The 22,108-nt window shown below is 42.0% G+C and overlaps 1 protein-coding gene across 2 annotated transcripts in view; it reads right to left on the bottom strand.

The window, feature by feature from the left end:
- ccnjl (cyclin J-like) overlaps positions 1–22,108 on the bottom strand; it is a 120,774-nt gene that overhangs the window by 36,024 nt on the left and 62,642 nt on the right. Inside the window, exons 3-5 of one of the 2 annotated variants that reach the window (XM_078231164.1) lie at positions 19,793–20,092; positions 18,265–18,424; positions 6,830–6,954 (exon numbers count right to left, since the gene is read on the bottom strand). In XM_078231164.1, the coding sequence (XP_078087290.1) occupies positions 6,830–6,954; positions 18,265–18,424; positions 19,793–20,092 (585 nt within the window). Of the gene's footprint in view, positions 1–2,768; positions 6,955–18,264; positions 18,425–19,792; positions 20,093–22,108 lie in introns of those variants that run through there. The other variant, XM_078231166.1, reaches the window with a different exon arrangement.

The following is a 22,108-nucleotide window of genomic DNA, read 5'->3' as shown; positions in this document are numbered from 1 at the left end:
TGCATTGGTCAGTATTGAACCTGAGACACATAGGATGGACCATCAATGTCCCCAATTCGATCCTCGATCACATTCGATTAGTCACTTCCTGGAAAGTGGGTAGTAAATGAGGGCAGGATTATGTTCAGTCAAAAATCAAAGATTGACTGGCACATAAATAATGGCAGTTGTCAAAGATACTGGAGGGTGGCTGATGTACTTGAGTTGCATTCCAGCTTGGAAGTGGCAGTTTCCCAGAGGCTTGTTGTCTTTGTATCCCTAAGTGGTCGAGCTGCCAACAAAGCCTTGTCCTGCAGCTGGTACACACTGCAGCCACTGCGTGCTGACGGTGGAGGTAGTGAATGTATAAGACAGTGAATAGGGTACCCATATAGTGGATTGCTTTGTTCTGGATGGTGTTGAGCTTCTCGAGTGTTGTTGGAGATCCGCTAATCAGGCATGTGGGGAGTATTACATCACACTTCTAAATGGTGCCTGATAGATGGTGGGAATGCATTGTGGAGTCAGAAGCTCAGTTATTTGCCACAGAATACCCAGCCCCTGATCTGTCCTTGAAGCTATAATATTTATGTGGCTAACCCAGTTAGCTTTCTCTTCAATGGTGGTCCCCAGGATGTTGATAACGGGGAATTAGATGACTTTAGTGCCATTCTCTTGTTGGAGATCATCGTTATCTGGTATATGTATGAAACAAATGCTACTTGCCCTTTATCGGTTTAAGCTGTTTCCAGGTCATACCACCCATGGGCATTAACTTCATTACCTGAGGAATTGTAAATGGGACTGAACATGTGCAATCAGCAATGAACATCCCCACTTTTAACATTATGATAGAGGGAAGGTCAATGATGAAGCAACTAAAAATGGCTGGGTCTAGGATATTGACTGAGGAACTCATGCTTTGATACTATTGTCCAGCAACCACAAATGTCTTCCTTTGCATTAAGTATGAATCCAGTCACATGGATTTTTCCCCATTGATTTAAATTTTACTAGGACTCCTTGATGCCATACTCTATCAAGTGCTGCCTTTTTGTCAAAGGAGTCAGTCTTACCTCAATATATGCTTCAAAGCTGTACAGCTATGTTGTATTTGGAGACTACCTGGAAAATATTACATTTTAATCAACCTTTAAAAGAAGAAAAGAAAACAAGTTGGCTACCTGGAAGGGTGCAGAGAGCAATATGAAGGCAGTCTGACAAGCCCAGTTTGTTAATATTTTCTTATTTCATTTTATACTGTGACTTTGAGTAGCATCTCTTTACACAGTGGGTGGTGGAACTCGCTGTCAGGGGAGGTAGTGGAAGCAGGTACGATAGTGGCGTTCAAGGGGTGTCTGGACAAATAGATGAATAGGATGGGAATAGAGGGATATGGTCCTCAAAAGGGTAGGGGGTTTTAGTTTAGACGGGCAGCATGGTCGGTGCAGGCTTGGAGGGCCGAAGGGCCTGTTCCTGTGCTGTAATTTTCTTTGCTTCATCTCTTTGGGCTGTCAATGACCCTGGAGTTATTGATATTGCAGGAGTTTGAGTGGAAAACATTGCAACAAAATATTTACCTTGGTGAAGGAAGCAACGTGGAGAAAGAAAATTTATTTTTGAACTATATCCAGCTGCTGCACAATTTAATTTTCTTTCATAGTACTTCTGACAATATTGAAGACTGTTTGCAGACATCTCAGGATAGTGTGGAAATTCCAGAGCCATTAACAGTAGTCAGAAACCACACAGGTGATTGAAGAGTAATTTTAAATCATTTTGACCAGGCCTAACACCATCACGAACATCAGCAAAGGACCAAATAGGCATTTTTCTTATTTAAGGTAAAAATACCCAGAGAATCAAAGTCAGTCTCTATCTCAACTGGATAGTGATGAACAGCCAAAAGTAAGGCTCACTTGCAACCTGCAAAGCTGGTGGCTGTTGCTATTTTTCTTGCAGCTTTCATACCTTGTTTCCTATGGCTATGGCTCAAGACTAAAGAGCTTAAAATTCTATCCATATTATCTAATTGCTTGCTGTCATTGTTTTCTTTGGCTTTGGACTTCAGCCTCCTCTCGGTTGAGAAATACCTACCACAAAGTCAAGGCTTATCAAGCCCTCCCTGACAACAGAGCCATCCAAGGTATTTCTTTCATTCTTGGGATGTGGGCATTATTGGCAAGGCTGGCATTAATTGCCCTAGAGAGATTGGTACTAAGCCACCTTCGAAGTAGTGCAGTCCATGTGGTATAGGTATATCCACAGTGCTGTTCTGGAGGGAGTTTCATGATTTTGCTACAGCGACAGTGAAGGGATGGCGATGTAATTCCATTAAAGTGACTGACTTGGAGGGGACCTTCCAGGTGGTTTGCCCATCTTATTTAAATACATGAATAGGATGGGAATAGAGGGATATGGTCCCCGGAAGGGTAGCGGTTTTAGTTAAGTCAGGCAGCATGGTTGGTGCAGGCTTGGAGGGCCGAAGGGCCTGATCCTGTGCTGTAATTGTTTTTGTTCTTTGATCTGTTGCCCTGTCCTTCTCGGCAGTCGAAGTCACAGGGTTGGAAAGTGTTCAGGGAGCCTAGAGCTCAGTCTACACTTTTTAATACTCAGTCAAGTTCAACCTTGGGGCAGTACGTAACAGATCAATACTGATCCAGAGAAGAACAAGATTAGAAAATAACAGAGTGAAACATTATTCAAGAGTTCAAAGCCGGGTGGTTCTCTGGAACTTGCTAACACTACTGAGGCACATTTAAGTGGAAATAATGAAATGAACACAGGAATCAACAGACTGGCATTTATTTAAAAAAGTACACAGGATTTTACAGCATATTTGCTTGAACTTCAATTAGCCAGGTCTAAGATTTATTTAAATAATATTACTAGCAAATATTAGTGTATCATTCAGCAGGTATTTGACTCTTGCCTTACAGTTCTTGAGAATACATGGATATTTGGCATACTGTGCCATTAAAGAGGTCCCTTTAAACAGAACATCTCTGGACAGGAATAAAATGAGCTAACTTTGTAACAGCAGATCGGAACTACAATAATATTTTTGGTCGCTAGTTATTCCACTTGGTTTTTCATGGTTTGACAGTATTGTCACATTTGCAACTTGCTTCACAATTCCTTCATATATTCACTAGAATGCATCTTACATTATCCTGTCTCTTCTAATACAATGTGTATTACCCTACTTCTAGTCAGTAAAGTAGTTACTGGTTGCTGTATCTAATTAATAGGATGTATGCACAGCACCATGCATAATACATCCTCAATTGTGTGCGTGGTCATCTCAAAATTTTAAACAATGTCTGCATTTGAAAGACAGCATCGCATTTAGACAACCAGTCTGGTAAATTTTATGCAGAAGATTTCCAATCTCCTAAAGGACAAGCCACACAATATGACTTTTATCAGACTCCCCCATCACATTCCATGCACTTAAGAAAAAAACAATTTAGGTCATTTCATAAGATGCAAGCCCAATTAGAAAATGGCTGTAAGCCTTAAAAGTAATTAGGCATCCATTTTTTTTTATTTGAAAAAAGTAAACATTTGATCTTGCCCTGCATGACAATTTATACCTACAAAGTGTTAAAGATGTCAAGATTTAGATGCAGAAGGCACTTTTAAACACACTGTCCAACACTGTGAAATGTCTCCAGGGTAGTCATTCCTCGATGAATCCGTCTTATAACGAGATTGTTTAGTTATGTTGAACAACATTTTAAAAATAAACACAGGCCAAGAACTTCAGGCAGACTGAGGTCAGAATTTGATCAGAGGTTAAAAAAAGTTCTGCACCATCCCAAATGTGTTACATTTAATAAGTTTCTTTTTGAAAAAATAAATAATTTATCAAGAGTTGGATTTTTGGACACGTTAAAACTATCTATATTTATTAAAAAAAGAGTACAAATTGCTGGTTCAGCACACATTTGATGTCAAGTGCAATGATATCATAACACAACAGCATGCTGAATGAATACCAGCTGCCTCTAATGGCATTGTCAGCCAATGAACTAAAACCAAAATCAGAGCTTGCACTACCCCAAATCATGAGGAGTGCACTGTAGCAGCTCCACACAAGACAGCAATTCAATCAACTGCTGTACATTTTTGATCTGATGACGACTGATCTAAAATTGACTAATCTGTACAACCCAAGGGTAAACACAAAGCTGTTTCATCTTGGCAACAGTATTGTTCATATTCCATTCTGGAGTGACTTCCTGGGAGTGGGATTTTCCAGCGCCAATTGACACTGAAGCATTTGTATAAACTACAGTGGTTTTTCACCGAACTCCAAGTCATTAAACTATTTGCTATGTTTATCAGTGTGAATTCACTTCCAAAATGCCCCCAACAAAGCCTATGGAACATGCATGGAAGCAATTACTGCTGAAATGGACAAAGACCACAGTTCATTAGAACATGTCTTGACATGACACAAAGAAACAATGGATTACTTAGATGCCTAACACTAAAACATCATTGCACTAAGTCACTCGCCCCATGAGCCTAAAACTCCCACTACATTTAAAACTGAAAAAACTAAAACGGTAAAGTCTTAAACAATTCTCCCTTCCTGACAAATCTAAAAGAAAACTACAGCCTTCAGCTATAGGTTCAGAATTGCAGCTCAATTTTCTTACAAGAAAATTAAGAAAGGACTTGCCATATATTTGTTGTCACTCTCCATTACAAGAAACATCAACCCCTGATACTTTGCCCAAGTGGATATTCTTCAAGCGTGAACCTGGACAGTTAGTGTTAGTGAGCAATTCAATCAGGGAGATGACCACAGCCAAGTTTAACTCTGTCCACGTATGAACAATTCCTGCAGTGGGCTACAGGATAGAGATCAAAGATGACAGCCCAGACTAATTCCCCTTCTTTAAATTGGGGGTCCTCAGGTGACTTGTAGAAACTCCTCACCACTACTCCCACTAGGGATGGATGAGGCTGTATAACAATTTGCTTCAATTAGGCAGTAATCTTAGCTTAAATATGAGCAATTAAAAATTCAAAAAAATAATTACACTGAAAATGAAATATTTACTGAAACAAGATTGTTATGAAGATTACAGCTTGTTAAATTTTGGATCTGATCTGAAAGCTGAATTCTACGATTTAAATACGGTTGCATGAATTTAATTTCTTAGTTTACAATAAAGCCCATGGAAATAAACTGAACAAAGATTCCAAAAATAGGCATTTTACAGAAAGCAGTTAAAGAAAGCCTCTTTGGATTCTTCTGCATCAGAAAAAAAAACCCCAAAATGTAAATAGTCAGGTGTGTCGCACTCCAGCAAGGCTTGTTTTCATCTTCAATACTGTGGAGGTGAAACTCAGGTCAGATGGAGGGAGAACCCAAGTTATCCTGAGGTAATTGTCTTCTATTTATGCTGATCATCAAAAATAGCAAGAGGTATTTATTAATTTGTTTCCCTTCTGTGAAATCTCAAGAGGCCTTAATGAGCTTTTAATCATTGAGGAATTTACCCTCACGTGCGCAAGAGACCCTCACCTAGTTTGTTTGGTTGTGCCAGCTCCTTGGTTTCACCATTAATACAACCAGAGTTCTCTTGTTCTCTAAGCAGCCAGTGTTGAAGCCAAAAAAAAAGGTTTAAATATCAGTTCTATGTTACCATCTATCCTCTAAACAGCTCTGTTCCTAAACTTAGAATTTTCAGTAGGTTACCTTTGCTGAAGAGTGGTGAATAGATTGAACCAGTGAGTGCATTTCTCATACCACCTGCCCACCCACCCCACCCCAAAATGAAAAAGCATTAATTCACAAATGCAGCAGGCAATCATTGTCTGGGATGGTTACAGTTATTGTGATTAGCAGCAGTCAATGTAAGAAGTCAGTTGCTGCAACGTTGCCTTGCCAGTCATGCAATTGAAAGGGGACACAGTGCCGTAAACAGTTTAAAGTGAAGGTACAGCTAAGACACAAACCATATTGCACTAGCAAATGTCTCACAATACTCCCTGGATAAAACACCAAAACATCGCAGGCAACATGTGTTAAATTAACACAAGTGGGGCTAACAGCATTGCCTTCAAGTAAAAAAAAGTGTCCCCCCCACAACCACCCCTGCCCAATAGCTTTCAAGTAAACAATATAAAAATGTCACAGTAATAACAGCCCTTTATGTGAGTTAAGGCAGCAGCTAAAAAATTTTCTTCAAAAAAGTATCTTTTCTTCTCCAAATCTATCAAAATATTTTCATATGGCTTCCTGACATCCCATTGGACTATTTAGTCTCAAAAATGTTTGTTCAGAATACCAGCACTGGGGCATTCTCAGTCCAATATAATTAGCACATTTCCAGAAAAATTGTAACAAGAAAAGCTGCATGGCAAATGCATTCTTTTGCATATCCAAAAATAAAAAGTTAAATCAGTGTAATAAATTGTATCGCTTCTGAGAGACGGTTTCCAACGTCGAAAAGTAGACGGGAAGATGATTTAAAGAAAAAGCATTATTGCAATTACTGTCATCTGTCAAAACAGCCAGTTGCATATGTTTGATGTCCACTTAAAAAATTACTACCATAGGCCACAGCGATGCAGTGTCTGGGCTCCGTAGTTATGGCAACCTGCATAGCTATGGGTCCCTGAACAGGCAGAGCCCTTACTGTGGGCTGTAGGCTGGCCTGCAAACCTGGGTATGACTGTAGCGTATAGCTGCTGCCAGTACTTCCTGAGACAATGGTCGCTCGGCGACCCTGCACGTGGCTCCTGTGGACCTGAACTGAAGCCTGAGGTTGCAATGGCGAATGGAACTGTACGAGCTGGGAGGAGTTCTGGGTGAAGTGTTGATACTGACCCTGTTGGAACAAGAGCTGCGGTGAGGACTGGTGTTGATGTTGTTGTTGCACTGTTGTTTGCTGTTGTAGAGTTGACTGTTGTCCTTTGGTTTTGTTGGCTTCTTTGACGTCATTATCATGGGCACTAAATACAAAAGACACCTTGGATCAGACACTTTCCAATACTACCTTCCAACATTCATAGTATGTGCCACCAAGACAAGCACAATAATGTCACAGTTTAATTATTTGAATTTATAATAGTTTGATTACTGCAAAGGCTTTGTGAATTTAAGATATTTTCTAATACCCTTTTATATCAAATTTTCTTTATAATTGGTTGTTAATTTATAGTAATTAATGTACTGAACTCAAACAGTCAGCTAGTTGAAGGGGTCAAATATCAGAATGAAGAACTCAAAATTGAAGCAGTGAAACATTGCACATTACATTTAGTTTTCTGATCTAAACCTTCTGCTATCGAAAGCAGGCCATTTATACAATTCAAAGATACAGTATAATAACCAGAATGCCGAGAGTCTCTAGTCTCAGGACTCTTCTTATTTATTGTAATTTATTTGAATCATTATATGCAGATAGTGAGGAGCATTGTCAGAAGCTACAGAAGGATATAGATAGGCTGGAAATTTGGGCAAAGAAATGGCAGATGGAGTTCAATCCTGATAAATGCGAAGTGATGCATTTTGGTAGAAATAATGTAGGGAGGAGCTATACGATAAATGGCAGAACCATAAAGGGTGTAGATACACAGAGGGACCTGGTGTGCAAGTCCACAGATCCTTGAAGGTGACGTCACAGGTGGAGAAGGTAGTGAAGAAGGCATATGGCATGCTTGCCTTTATAGGACGGGGCATAGAGTATAAAAGTTGGGGTCTGATGTTGCAGATGTATAGAACGTTGGTTCGGCCGCATTTGAAATACTGCGTCCAGTTCTGGTTGCCACACTACCAGAAGGACGTGGAGGCTTTGGAGAGAGTGCAGAGGAGGTTTACCAGGATGTTGCCTGGTATGGAGGGGCTTAGTTATGAGGAGAGATTGGGTAAACTGGGGTTGTTCTCCCTGGAAAGACGGAGGATGAGGGGAGACTTAATAGAGGTGTATAAAATTATGAAAGGCATAGATAGGATGAACGGTGGGAAGCTTTTCCCCAGGTCGGTGGTGACGTTCACGAGGGGTCATAGGTTCAAGGTGAAGGGGGGGAGGTTTAACACAGATACCAGAAGGACATATTTTACACAGAGGGTGGTGGGGGCCTGGAATGCGCTGCCAGGCAAGGTGGTGGAGGCGGACACACTGGGAACGTTTAAGACTTATCTAGATAGCCACATGAACGGAGTGGGAATGGAGGAATACAAAAGAATGGTCTAGTTTGGACCAGGGAGCGGCACAGGCTTGGAGGGCCGAAGGGCCTGTTCCAGTGCTGTATTGTTCTTTGTTCTTTATATGGGGGCGGAATAAATAGTTATGCAAGATTAACACAAGTGAAGGTTTCACCCAAAAATGACTGGGTTTCTATAAAAAACTGAGATCCAAAGGCTTAAACTTCTTGTAGAAATAATACATTCTGGTCTAAAGAAGTCTATTACTTCAAACAAAGGATTCAAGCAGGAATAATCCAGGACCAAGTGTTATATAATTTACAGCAATTTTCTTTCATCTTCCAACTGTTCCTCCTCTCCAAAGCTCTAACTTATTGTGGTATCTCATCCAAATGACTCTTCATACAAGACCAAGACAGCATGCACATATAGAAGGGTCATATGGGGAGGCAGTGGCCTAGTGGTATTATTACGAGACTATTAATCCAGAAAGTTCTGGGGACATGGGTTCAAATCCACCATGGCAGAGGGTGGAATTTGAATTCAATTAAAAAAATCTGGAATTAAGGATCTACTGATGACCATGAAACCATTATCAATTGGTTCAGGAAATCTGCCGTCTTTCCCCAGTCTGGCTTACATGTGCTGCCTGAGCCACAGCAATGTGGTTGACTCTCAACTGCCCTCGGACAACTAGGGATGGGCAATAAGTGCTGGCCAGCTAGTGACGCTCATGTCCCATGAATGAATTTTTTTAAAAATGGACTTGAAACGTTAACTCTGTCTTTCTGCACACATGCAGCCAAATCCCTGTTGAACTTATCCACCCATTTCTGTTCTTATCACACGTGTGTATATATGCAGGCTATTCAGCTATGGAAAACATTTCAAGAATCATTCTTGTCTACAAGTAAAATGCACACTTTGATGCTGTGAATCAAGTCAATAGACAGTAAACAAAGGCTGAAACCTCAACTAACTTCTCACTTCATTAGTCTAGAGGTGTGGGTATCAATTGTACTGCTGCCCAAACTAATGAGCAAAGACAGGCCAAGGATCCAACGTGGGGCCCTTCTGATTTGATTTATTATTGTCACATGTATTGGTATACAGTGAAAAGTATTGTTTTTTGCACACAATACAGACAACGCATATCGTTCATAGAGAAGGAAAGGAGAGCGTGCAGAATGTAGTGTTACAGTCATAGCTAGGGTGTAGAGAAAGATCAACAATGCGAGGTGGGTCCATTCAAAAGTCTGACGACAGCAGGGAAGAAGCGTGTCTTGAGTCGGTTGGTACATGACCTCAGACTTTTGTATCATTTTCCTGACGAAAGACGACAGAAGAGAGTATGTCCAGGGTGCGTGGGGTCCTTGATTATGCTGGCTGCTTTTCCGAGGCAGCAGGAAGTGTAGAGCGTTAATGGGTGGGAGGCTGGTTTGAGTGATGCACTGGGCTTCGTTCACGATCCTTTGCAGTTTCTTGCGGTCTTGGACAGAGCACAAGCCATACCAAGCTGTGATACAACCAGAAAGAATGCTTTCTTTGGTGCACCTGTAAAAGATAGTGAGAGTCCTAACTGACATGCCAGATTTCCTCAGTCTCCTGAGAAAGTAGAGGCCTTGGTGGGCTTTCTTAATTATAGTGTCAAACTTGAAAATCGAGTTGGAGGGGAATTTGGTCACACAATCATAGGTGTATAAGGAGTATAGTAAGGGGCTGAGGACACAGCCTTGTGGGGCAGCGGTGTTGAGGATGACCGTGGAGATGGATAGGTTGCCTATCCTTACTGATTGTGGTCTGTGGGCTAGGAAGTTCAAGATCCAGTTGCAGAGGGAGGAGCCGAGCCCCAGGCCATGGAGTTCGCATTTGATTTTCTTAGGAATAATGGTGTTGAAGGCTGAGCTGTAGTCGATAAATAGGAGTCTGACATAGGTGTCTTTGTTACCTAGGAGTTCCAAGGTTGAATGCAGGGCCAGGGAGATGACATCTGTTGTGGATCGGTTATAGCAGTAGGTAAACCATAATGGATCCAGGCAATCTGGGAAGCCAGAATCGATTCTTGCCATGATTAACCTTTCGAAGCACTTCATAATGATGGATGTCAGAGCCACTGGACGATAGTCATTAAGGGCGGCACGGTGGCTAGCACTGCTTTGTCTCAGCGCCAGGGACCTGGGTTCGATTCCTGGCTTGGGTCACTGTCTGTGTGGAGTTTGCATGTTCTCCCCGTGTCTGCGTGGGTTTCCTCCGGGTGCTCCGGTTTCCTCCCACACTCTGAAAGACATGCTGGTTAGGTGTATTGACCCAAACAGGCGCCGGAGTGTGGCGACTTGGGGAATTCCACAGTAATTTCATTGCAGTGTTAATGTAAGCCTTACTTGTGACTAATAAATAAACTTTCTAAACTTTACTTTAGGGTATGCTGCTTGGCTTTTCTTTGGTACCGGGATGATGGTCGTCTTCTTGAAGCAGATAGGAACTCATTGTTGTAAAGAGAGGTTGAAGATGTCTACAAATACCCCTTCCAGCTGATCTATGCAGGATCTGACTGCTCATCTTGATACCCCATCCAGGCTAGTCACTTTCTGTGGGTTGACCTTCGAGAAGGCTGCGCTGACATCTGCAATGGTGACCTCGGATACAGGTTCATCCGAGGCTTCCAGGGTGGAGTGCTCTCACTGACCTCTTGCTCTTCTGGTCTGTATGATCCAGTTTTGTTGCAGGTAAATGCTTTTGGAAGCCACACAAACAAATGCTGCAACTTCTAATGTGCTCACTATAAATGTTCTGCATGCTCAGCATCAGGATATTTTCCATAGCACTGCTCATGCGAAAAGAATGGGAGAAAATTGTGGTGAGAACCAGGAACAAGCTGGATTTCGCCAATACAGAACTGGACCCAGAACCATGGCAATACTTAATATAAATATATAATAAAACCAAGCATCCAACTAAATTCAGATATCCTCATTAGAATCAAACTTTCAGGAAGGATTATCTCAAAGTCAAGACTTGCAGATAAAACAGTAAAATTTATGTTATTCAGCACACTTAACTTCTCTGCTAATCACAATTCCTGATGTTCCCCAAATAAGAATTGTCACTTTATCTACCAGAAGCAATTATGAAGTTATCTAGAATCAATACTCTATAGAGTTATTTTATACTTCAAACTATGCCTTTGAAGATTTTGAAGCAAAAAGAATACTGTTCTTTACTTCCTCAGTACTTATATATTAGTTCATACTACAAGTATTACACTGTATTCCATTGGTGATTGAAACCCTGTTAATCCATATTTTCGATTAACTGGCACAATCCATCGACTGCGCATGCTGGATAATAAAGGTTTTACCGCAGTTGCTTTGAAAATCTTGGTACTAAATTGCCTATCTAGAATAATTCCTAAATCGATTCAACCTACACAACATCATGAGACATCTAGCATGTGCAGCTGTCATTTGGTGCATTTATCATACTAAATAAAACAAACTAGACAGGTCCTGTGCAATGGGAGTAATTTAGTTCTCTAGAAGCCCGAAACTGGAACAACTAGGAGAACGTATATAGCAACTGATATTCTTATTTTCTCCACTATCACAGTAGTCCCTTACCAGACTGAACAGAATCTTTGCGAATGGCATTTGACTGTAGTAAGAGTAGAGAATTACAGGCTCTAACTTACCTATTTGGAGTCAATTTTTAATTTGTCTGAAAGAGATTTATCTAAGAAATGTGCACAAACGGTGCAGCATGGTTAGCACTGCTGCCTCATAGCGCCAGGGACCCCAGTTCGATTTCTGACTTGGGTCACTGTCTGTGTGGAATTTGCACGTTCTTCCCGTGTCTGCGTGAGTTTTCTCCGGGTGCTCCGGTTTCCTCCCACAGTCTGAAAGACATGCTGGTTAGGTGCATTGACCTGAACAGGCGCCAGAGTGTGGCAACTAGGGGAATTTCACAGCAACTTCATTGTGAGCCTTACTTGTGATTAATAAATAAACTTTAAAACTTTACTTTAAAATGTAGAACAGGGATATAGAGTGAGGGGGAATAAAAAACACCTTTTGGGAAAGAGTCCTTGGGAACTTTGATATGTTCAAATTAGATTTCAGTTGGGGATAATAGTGGCAGGTTGTACCATTGGTTTAAATGCCCTTTTTAATGGGAGTTGGTGAGGGGAAGCAAGTGCTCCAGTATTACTGACCTTTTCTGGAAAAAATGCACCTGCAAATGTCGAGTGATGATATAACTGAGCTCAGCTTGGTGTCCGCAGGATATAGCCTGTTGGCAGTCAACATCTAGGTTCACATGAAGAATGGGTACTTATAGGCACACCAATGCAAGTCATGAAACACCTCTGAGACAATATTCCAGCCAAAACCAACACTTTCAGAACAGGGGAGAAAAACTGGAAGATGAGCAAGAGATGGACTTGCTTTTCTCTTTTTATTGAAGGTAATTCCTTATCTTGACAGCCGGAGGGAGCAAATTAAATTTCTCAAAATTACTCCTTTTGTTGGAAATGAGTTTCTGGAGCACTGCTTTGCAAAAACAGGATTTACATGTCCTTGATGCAAGGTGGGAATGGGTTAGCTTACTTATATTGGTTCAATCAGATGTTAAATCACTGCAAGTTCAGTTTACAATAGCACTAGAACATGGAGCAAAACATCAATCATTTAAATTCAACGTCATGCCACTCCCACCATTACATCATGTTTATTGGTCAGATGCACAGTAAAAACAGGAAAGCAGATTATCTGAATGGCTATAAATTAAGAGAAGGGAATGCGCAACAAGACCTGGGTGTTCTCATATACCTGTCATTGAAGGCAAGCATGCAGGTGCAGCAGGCAGTGAAGGCTGCAAATGGTATGTTGATCCTCATAGCGAGAGGATTCAAGTACTGGAGCAGGGATGTTTTACTGCAAGTATACAGGGCCTTGGTGAGGCCATGCCTGGAATACTGTGTGCAATTTTGGTCTCCTTATCTGAGGAATATGAGGATATGGTCCCCGGAAGGGTAGGGGGTTTTAGTTCACACAGGCAGTGTGATCGGTGTAGGCTTGGAGGGCCAAAGGGCCTGTTCCTGTGCTGTAATTTTCTTTGATGTTTTTGCTATAGAGGGAGTGCAGCGAAGGTTTGCCAGACTGATTCCTGGGATGGCAGACTGACGTATGAGGAGAGATTGAGACAGAAGTGGCCATTCTTCATGTGGAGCTCAGAAGAATATGGTTGGAGGGGGGGGGGGGGGGGGGGGGGGGAGGGGGGGGGGGGGGGGGCTCTCAGAGAGACCTATAAAATACTAACAGGACAAGACAGGGTAGAAGCAAAAAGGATGTTCCTGATGGTGGGTGTACCATGGGTCAGAGTCTAAGGATACAGAGTAAACCTTTTAGGACTGAGATGAGGAGATATTTCTTCACCCGGAGATTGGTGAGCCTGTGGAATTTGCTACCACAAAATACAGTTGAGGCCAAAACATTATATGTTTTCAAGAAGCAGTTGGATATTGCTCTTGGGGCGAAGGGGATCAAAGGATATGGAGGAGGGGGGGGGGGGGGGGGGGCGAAGGGGATCAAAGGATATGGGGGGGGGGGGGGAAAGAGGAGAATCAGGCTATTGAATTGGATGATCAGCTATGATCATGGCGAATGGCGCAGCAGGCTCGAAGGGCCAAATGGCCTCCTCCTGCTCCTATTTTCGATGCTTCTATACCCATCAAATGCAAAACCCAATCCCTCAACACTGAGAACGTAAGTACCATCTCAATCAATGCCTCATTCAATGCTTATGCGATTTGACAATCACTTCAAAGATACTAGAGAAGCAAATGTAATTCCAGTAATAATGAAAGACGAAAGGTCAAAGAAGCAATGACAATTAAATAGTGGGAAGTGGTCCAAGGCATCAATTTTCAGTTCTCTTTGATCAGGGCTGCGATTTCAGGATTTGCAGCATTTGTGCTGCAAATGTTGTAGCATTTATAACATTTCATCTTCCAATTTTATAAACAAAATTAAACTAATGCCGGATTCCAATATTCTGCACATGCAACACAGAACCTACTGAACTCAGAATATTCAGGCTAGACCAGCTGTCTTCTTAGCATAGCATTGGCATGGAAACTGCAGTTCAGAAACAATCAGATTCCAAGAAACTTTCAATTAATACCATCTGCATTTATCTGTATAATTCTCAGTCCCACTCCTAACCAGACATCATCAAAAAGAGAGCTGGGAGAACTGCTTTAGTTAAAAGTTCCATATAGAAAGAACTTTGGAACAGGAAAAGGAATTACTCTCAAGAAGCCAGTCTCTAATTCAGAGAACAACCAATTTCTACAGGAGTAGATAGAAAGGGAAGGGGAGAGCGAGAAAGGGGGAGAGCAAGAGAGAGAAAGAGAAGAGAGAGCAAAGGAAATGATTGAGATGGGGGGGGGGGGGGAATGGAAAGGGAAAAAAGATAGAGAAAGGAAAGAGAGGGGCAGAAAGGATATAGAGTGGGGAGAGAAGAGAAAGAGGGTGACAGAAGAGAGAAGCAGTGGGAGGAATGGATAGGAGGTAGAAAAGATGGAGGGGGAAGAAAAGAAAGAACAGTGAGGGAGAGAGAAATGGGGAAGTGGGAGGAGGTAGAGAAAAGTAGAAGGAGGAAGTGAGAGGGGAAGGGGATGAAGGACAGAGAAGTGAAATGAATGACAGGCAAGCGGTTGGAAGGAAAAGGGGCAAGTCAATAGAAAGGGGGAAGGGGATGAAAGAGAGCAGAGAAAGGGGTAGGGAGGTAGAATGTGAAGGGAGGGATAGGAAGAGGGGGAGTGGAGGAAGAGAGGGGGAAGTGGCATAAGAAAGAAGGCAGGGGGAGGGCGAAGGAAAGGTGACTGGAAAAAATCCTTTTACTCTCAAATCTTACTTTTGGCTTACTGATTTTAATCTGGGCTTTTTGTGCTGTAAGCTTAAAGCCACTGGAAGTTCAGATGACTCAAATGCTTCCAAGAAAAGTTTTACAGATATAGGAACATAAAATGTTTAATTATTAGTCTGAGTGGAGAGATTCAGTCTCAGTGGAGAGATGAAAATGATACCGATCCACTCAAAAACCAAAACCTTTGTCATAACTCTGTGAAATGATGTTTTGTTAAGCACAAAAAACAAAGAAAGCTCCTTCAAATAGGTCAACATGTTGTAAGATTTATATAATGTTCTTCAAGTGTAAATAAAATCCTCATTATCTGCAAGCAGCTGGATCAAGAGCCAGCAAATAACATCACCTTAATTAAAGACTGAGAAAAAGGAGCCTCCTAAAGAGATAATTAACAATATCTTAGCTTTTGAAGATGGTAGTTATGCATTGCATTTCTCAAACGTTTGGGCAAGGAATTGAGTGCTCCTTAAAGTAAGGGATCGACAGGTGAGCAAGCAAGTGCAGTTCATACTTAGGAAATTGCATATGGACTCTAAATGGAATGGTCTTGGTGGTTTAAATCATTCTCTCTTGCTGCAAACGTTATATCCTTAAATAATTATTTTTAACGAACAGAAAATCTTTAAACAGAAAATACAATTCGTAGAATCCCTACAGTGCAAAAGGCAGCCATTTGGCCCATCTAGTCTGCACCAACTCTCCGACAGAGCACCTTACCCAGCCCACCCCCTGCCTTATCCCCATAACGTGGAGATGCCGGCGTTGGACTGGGGTAAACACAGTAAGAAGTTTAACAACACCAGGTTAAAGTCCAACAGGTTTATTTGGTAGCAAAAGCCACACAAGCTTTTGGAGCTCTTAGCCCCTTCTTCAGGTGAGTGGGAATTCTGTTCACAAACAGAGCTTATAAAGACACAGACTCAATTTACATGAATAATGGTTGGAATGCGAATACTTACAACTAATCAAGTCTTTAAGAAACGAAACAATGTGAGTGGAGAGAGCATCAAGACAGGCTAAAAAGATGTGTATTGTCTCCAGACAAGACAGCCAGTGAAACTCTGCAGGTCGTTACATCGATGACATTTTCTTCCTTTGGACTCATGGTGAACAATCACTGAAACAACTCTATGATGACATCAACAAGTTCCATCCCACCATCAGGCTCACCATAGACTACTCTCCGGAATCGGTTGCATTCTTGGACACACGCATCTCCATTAAGGACGGTCACCTCAGCACCTCACTGTACCGCAAGCCCACAGATAACCTCATGATGCTCCACTTCTCCAGCCTCCACCCTAAACACGTTAAAGAAGCCATCCCCTACGGACAAGCCCTCCGTATACACAGGATCTGCTCGGATGAGGAGGATCGCAACAGACACCTCCAGACGCTGAAAGATGCCTTCATAAGAACAGGATATGGCGCTAGACTCATTGATCAACAGTTCCATCGCGCCACAGCGAAAAACCGCACCGACCTCCTCAGAAGACAAACACGGGACACAGTGGACAGAGTACCCTTCGTTGTCCAGTACTTCCCCGGAGCGGAGAAGCTACGGCATCTCCTCCGGAGCCTTCAACATGTCATTGATGAAGACGAACATCTCGCCAAGGCCATCCCCACACCCCCACTTCTTGCCTTCAAACAACCGCACAACCTCAAACAGACCATTGTCCGCAGCAAACTACCCAGCCTTCAGGAGAACAGTGACCATGACACCACACAACCCTGCCACAGCAACCTCTGCAAGACGTGCCGGATCATCGACACAGATGCCATCATCTCACGTGAGAACACCATCCACCAGGTACACGGTACATACTCTTGCAATTCGACCAACGTTGTCTACCTGATACGCTGCAAGAAAGGATGTCCCGAGGCATGGTACATTGGGGAAACTATGCAGACGCTGCGACAACGGATGAATGAACACTGCTCGACAATCACCAGGCAAGACTGTTCTCTTCCTGTTGGGGAGCACTTCAGCGGTCACGGGCATTCGGCCTCTGATATTCGGGTAAGCGTTCTCCAAGGCGGCCTTCGCGACACACGACAGCGCAGAGTCGCTGAGCAGAAACTGATAGCCAAGTTCCGCACACACAAGGACGGCCTCAACCGGGATATTGGGTTCATGTCACACTATTTGTAACTCCCACAGTTGCGTGGACCTGCAGAGTTTCACTGGCTGTCGTCTGGAGACAATACACATCTTTTTAGCCTGTCTTGATGCTCTCTCCACTCACATTGTTTCGTTTCTTAAAGACTTGATTAGTTGTAAGTATTCGCATTCCAACCATTATTCATGTAAATTAAGTCTGTGTCTTTATAAGCTCTGTTTGTGAACAGAATTCCCACTCACCTGAAGAAGGGGCTAAGAGCTCCGAAAGCTTGTGTGGCTTTTGCTACCAAATAAACCTGTTGGACTTTAACCTGGTGTTAAACTTCTTACTGTGTTATCCCCATAACCCCACACATTTTATCCCGTTAATCCCCCTAATCTACATATCTTGGGATACTAAGAGGCAATTTAGCATGGACAAGCCATCTAACCTATACATCTTTGGACCTTGGGAGGAGTCCAGAGCACCTGGAGGAAACTCACACAAACATGGGTAGAATGTGCAAACACCACACAGTCACCCAAGGCTGGAATCAAACCCGGGTCTCTGGCGTTGCGAGGCAACAGTGCTAACCACTATGTCACCATGCCGCCCTGTGGAAGTTCAGTGTCTTACAAGGTGACATAGACATTATCCTGCTTATCCCTATATATTGCAGCAGAATAGTTGAGTAAAGCAGGTACTCACAAATGCCTGTAATAAAGGTCTCCTCTTTTCATTCTAGCAGCTAATACAGAACTGTGTCGTCTTTAGACTGTGCTGAGGAAGATAACTACAGATTACAGTTACACATTAAGTACTTGGAGAGAAAGATAAGAATTTCCACAACAAGCATATGTACTAAATCTAGAATATTTAAATACAAATCTAAATTAAATTCAATAATATGCCCAGAATGTCATCCTTAAAAAAATGAAGATGGAGGTAGGTTTTACAGCATTGCTGGAACTCCATTTGAGGAAGCCACACAAATCACAATTGCACAGAGAAAACCATGTCCCTTGTTTAAACAGTCCTCCTTCTTTCATGTTATGTAAATAAGAAAAAAAAGTGGATGTGTCTTACATAAGCATGAGCTCAACACAGGCAGTCAGGTGCTCCCACGTATACCCAGTCAGCAGGTGAAGGTGAGTGGTCAGGGACGGACTGATGTGTAAACAAATACGGGAAGCGGTTATACAGGCGGCTGCAACCAGTGATGGACGAAAAGTCAGAAAGCTGTGATCTACAACAAGAACAACAAGATCAGTCTTAAAGAAAGAATGTAACCTAGTCTTTCCCATCACCCCATTTTCTGCTGACCCACACGGACTCTCATTCTTCAATTTAAAATTCTTATCCTTAATTTCAAATTTCTCCATCGTCTCACTCCCACGTTTTATTCCTAACCTCCAGTCTTGCCACAACCATCCAACTCTTCAAATTCACAATTCAAAGTAAAAATGTTAATTATATTTTGCCACCTGTACCAGCAAGTTCCATTTCCAACATTCAATAGAAGGGCAGAATGAAAGAAATAACTTGCACCTACCTAGCACCTTATCACATCTCAATTATATTTCCAAGTGCTTTACAACCAATTAATTATTTTGGAAGTATCATGTCTGCTTCTAGAATCTTAAACATAGCAAAACAGGTGAATGACCAGATTTTGGGTGGGATTCTCTGGCCTCCCCCTGGTGTCTTTCTTACGGCAAGAGGCGCCATGTGGATCTTCTGGCCTCACTGCTGTCAACGAGATTTCCCATTGACTCCACCCCATGTCACTGGGAAACCCGCAGCCAACATGCTTTTCTGGTGTTATTGGTTTAGAAAGGAACACTTGTTATAGTGCCGACTCTTTAAATAGCGCTCGGAAATCTTTTACTCCTTTGACCAATCAGACATGGGGCATAAATTTCATGGCTCACATGAACAATGGTACTTATTATAATGCAGCAATCTCTTAATGTTACATGTAAGTACTCAGATAGTCTTCTTCCTACTTTTCTTTTTATTTGGAGAAAAAAAGAACCTATTACTTGGGGGCTCATTTATCTTAAAATTAGGGTGCAAATTACTGTACGGCCTAGTAGTCTCTACTCATCCGAGGATTGATCGCTGATCTTATGCTGAATTAGACGATCAGGTAAAGTGGCAGCTGTGATACTACAACTGGGGAATAATTCCTGGTTGCTATTTCTGTGGAGGGTGCACAAGTGGAGGCACTGGGAGAGAGAAGGGTTGGAGTTCACATATGATGCTTGTCCTTCCCCTCCATGAAGAATGCTTTGTCTGCATTTGATGCACCTGATGAGTGACCATTTAAGGTTAAGTTCTAGAGGTTACCTAATGCTCATGGAACAACATCCCAGTGCAAGTCAGTGCCTTAGGAGAGCAGGGGGAATAGTCAAAAGAAAATAAACTGTCACGAGGATGGCACAAAAGGGAAATATAATTTCCTGTTTTAGGTTATGCTTTAAATTTTGGGCAAGGTGATTGGGAGCAGGAAGAAACACATTCATGTACAGAGAGATTACAAATGATAGTCCAGCATAAAAATGACTGAACCTAGGTATCGTTACATTGACAGTTTTGTGTTTGACAAACATACCTTGAAGTGAAACCTCTAAAAAATAATGGGCGTATTTTTCCATGAAGGCTTTGGTTTTGGTAATGGAGGTGAGCGGCCAGCCATTATGGAGGTCACTCTCGTGGACGGAGCCAGAGAGGTAGTAGTCGATGAAGTGTGCTGCTGTGGGCATACAGAGGTTCCAGTTGAAAGTCTCCAGCAGCAGCAGCTCCATCTGCAGCAGATCTCGTTTGTTCAGTACGAGGTGCAGGCTGCTCATGAAGCCCAGGCTGTTGAGCTGTTCCAACTTTGGCACTCGATCTTCTTTCTCTTCGAATTTGCCTAGAAACAGAGCAGCAACAACATGGTGAACCTTCCACTTCCAACACTTTTGACCACATACGACACATGAGATTTAGAGCTAGCAACCAACTTACTTTCAAACTAATTATACTAACAAATTTTGGTATCCACTAATTTCAGAGATTCCTGCCACACTGGAGCATCATGTCGAGTTAAAATTTCGAATCCATTTTATCCAAATAGTCTCTCCACGGTTTTGTTATTTTTAAAAAATCTTAATTACCAAAGTTTTTTCTTAAAATGCATGGGTTAAACAAAAAAAATGCACTTAAATCAGACATATTGAGAATGGCAACAAGGTAATGGGGTGCAATTTTACGCCTATAATTTCCCATGCTCTTGTTTTGACAATCTCATCATATTGTATTTGGGAAAAACGGAGGAGCAGAGTAGAAATGTGCAAATGAAAGCTGAATTCATAACATGTACTGTGAATGCAATTAGTAAAAGCCATGCACATGGAGTTCCTGATATCTGGTATGATGACATGTTTAGCACAGCACTGCCCACCTGTGAGGGGGAAAATAGCTAGAGATCACATAATATGCACAAGTGATGAAGGAACGAGAGAACACATTCCCCAAACGTTTTCTAGACTAAAAAACCTTAGTCTTGCCTTGCTCACAATTGTTCCGAAATTTGCCCCTCCATGTTTTCTGTTCACAAGTGCTCGCAAGCTGACCATTTAGTTGTTGCTAAGTAACAGTGTTCCCTTGTAATATATAAAATTGTATGCTTGAATGCAGACCATAGTTTCTTTATAATTTATTAAAATTAAACTTTCATACATCTTAACCACAAAAAGCAGAACAGCTGCAGTAATTGTATTTCACATCAATAGCCTCAGCTCTATGTTTCTCCCAAACTGTTTCTGACAAGATTCATTCTGAATGTCATGCATTCTTAATAGTATTTCACTACATTATTCAGAACAATTAAGTGTCCTTTCTTACTCATGAATCAAGACTAAATGGCAGTGAATATATATCTTTCCTTCTCCCCTTCATGGAAAGGAATCATGATAAAGTATGCCATTATTTAAATGCCAAAAGACTACAAAGATTGTTCTGTCACTGCCTCACATACACACTTACCTTAAACAGAAATAAAATAAATAAACCTTGAGAAGGGAATTAAAACACAAGTATCTTCTTGGAATGTAATTCACACAATTTATTTCATTCATTTATAGAATGTGAGTTCACCAGCGAGATCAGCATTTATTGCCCATCCCTAACTGCCCTCGAGGTGGTGGTGGTGAGCTGCCTTCTTGAATCACTGCAGCGCCTGGAGTGCAAGTACACCCAGTGCTGCTAGAAGGGGAGTTCCAGGATTTTGAACCAGTTTAGTGAAGGAAAGGTGATATATTTCCATGTCAGGATGATGAGTGACTTGGAGGGAAGCTTCCAGTTGGTGTTCCCATGTGAATGCTACCCTAGTCCTTCTAGATGGTAGCGGTCATGGGTTTCGAAGGTGCTGGCTTCTTGAGTGTTGTTGGAGCTGCATTCATCCAGGCAAGTGGACAGTATAGTATCAGACACTTGATTCATGCTTTGTAGATGGTGGACAAACTTTGGGAGCCAGGAGGTGAGTTATTGGTCACAGGTTTCCAAGCCTCTGACCTTCTTTTGTAGCCATGTGTTTATATGGCTAGTCCAGTTCAGTTTCTGGTCAATTGTAACCCCCAGGATATTGAGTTCAAACCAGATCCATGCAGTCCATGACTGGGCAATTTGGAGATATCAGTAAGGCATATGTTCTTCAGGGTTTAACCAATAATCCAGTTGGTTATCAGAGTGAGCAACTGAACCAGAGGTACCTTCGGTTCCCAGGTTTAACCGTCATTCTGCAGTGAGTCAGCTCTTTTCAAACAGCACAACATGAAGGGCATCACAACTGCCATTGGTGTAAGCAGGGAGAGGAAACAAAAAGAGGGAAAGTAAGATCTAGATCCTCTTTGATCAATACCAGCAATGCTGCCAGAAGCATGCATTC

Source organism: Mustelus asterias, chromosome 16, assembly GCF_964213995.1.
Source record: "Mustelus asterias chromosome 16, sMusAst1.hap1.1, whole genome shotgun sequence".
In the NCBI taxonomy this organism is placed as follows: Eukaryota; Metazoa; Chordata; class Chondrichthyes; order Carcharhiniformes; family Triakidae; genus Mustelus; species Mustelus asterias.
This window is presented reverse-complemented; position numbering and strand designations above follow the sequence as displayed.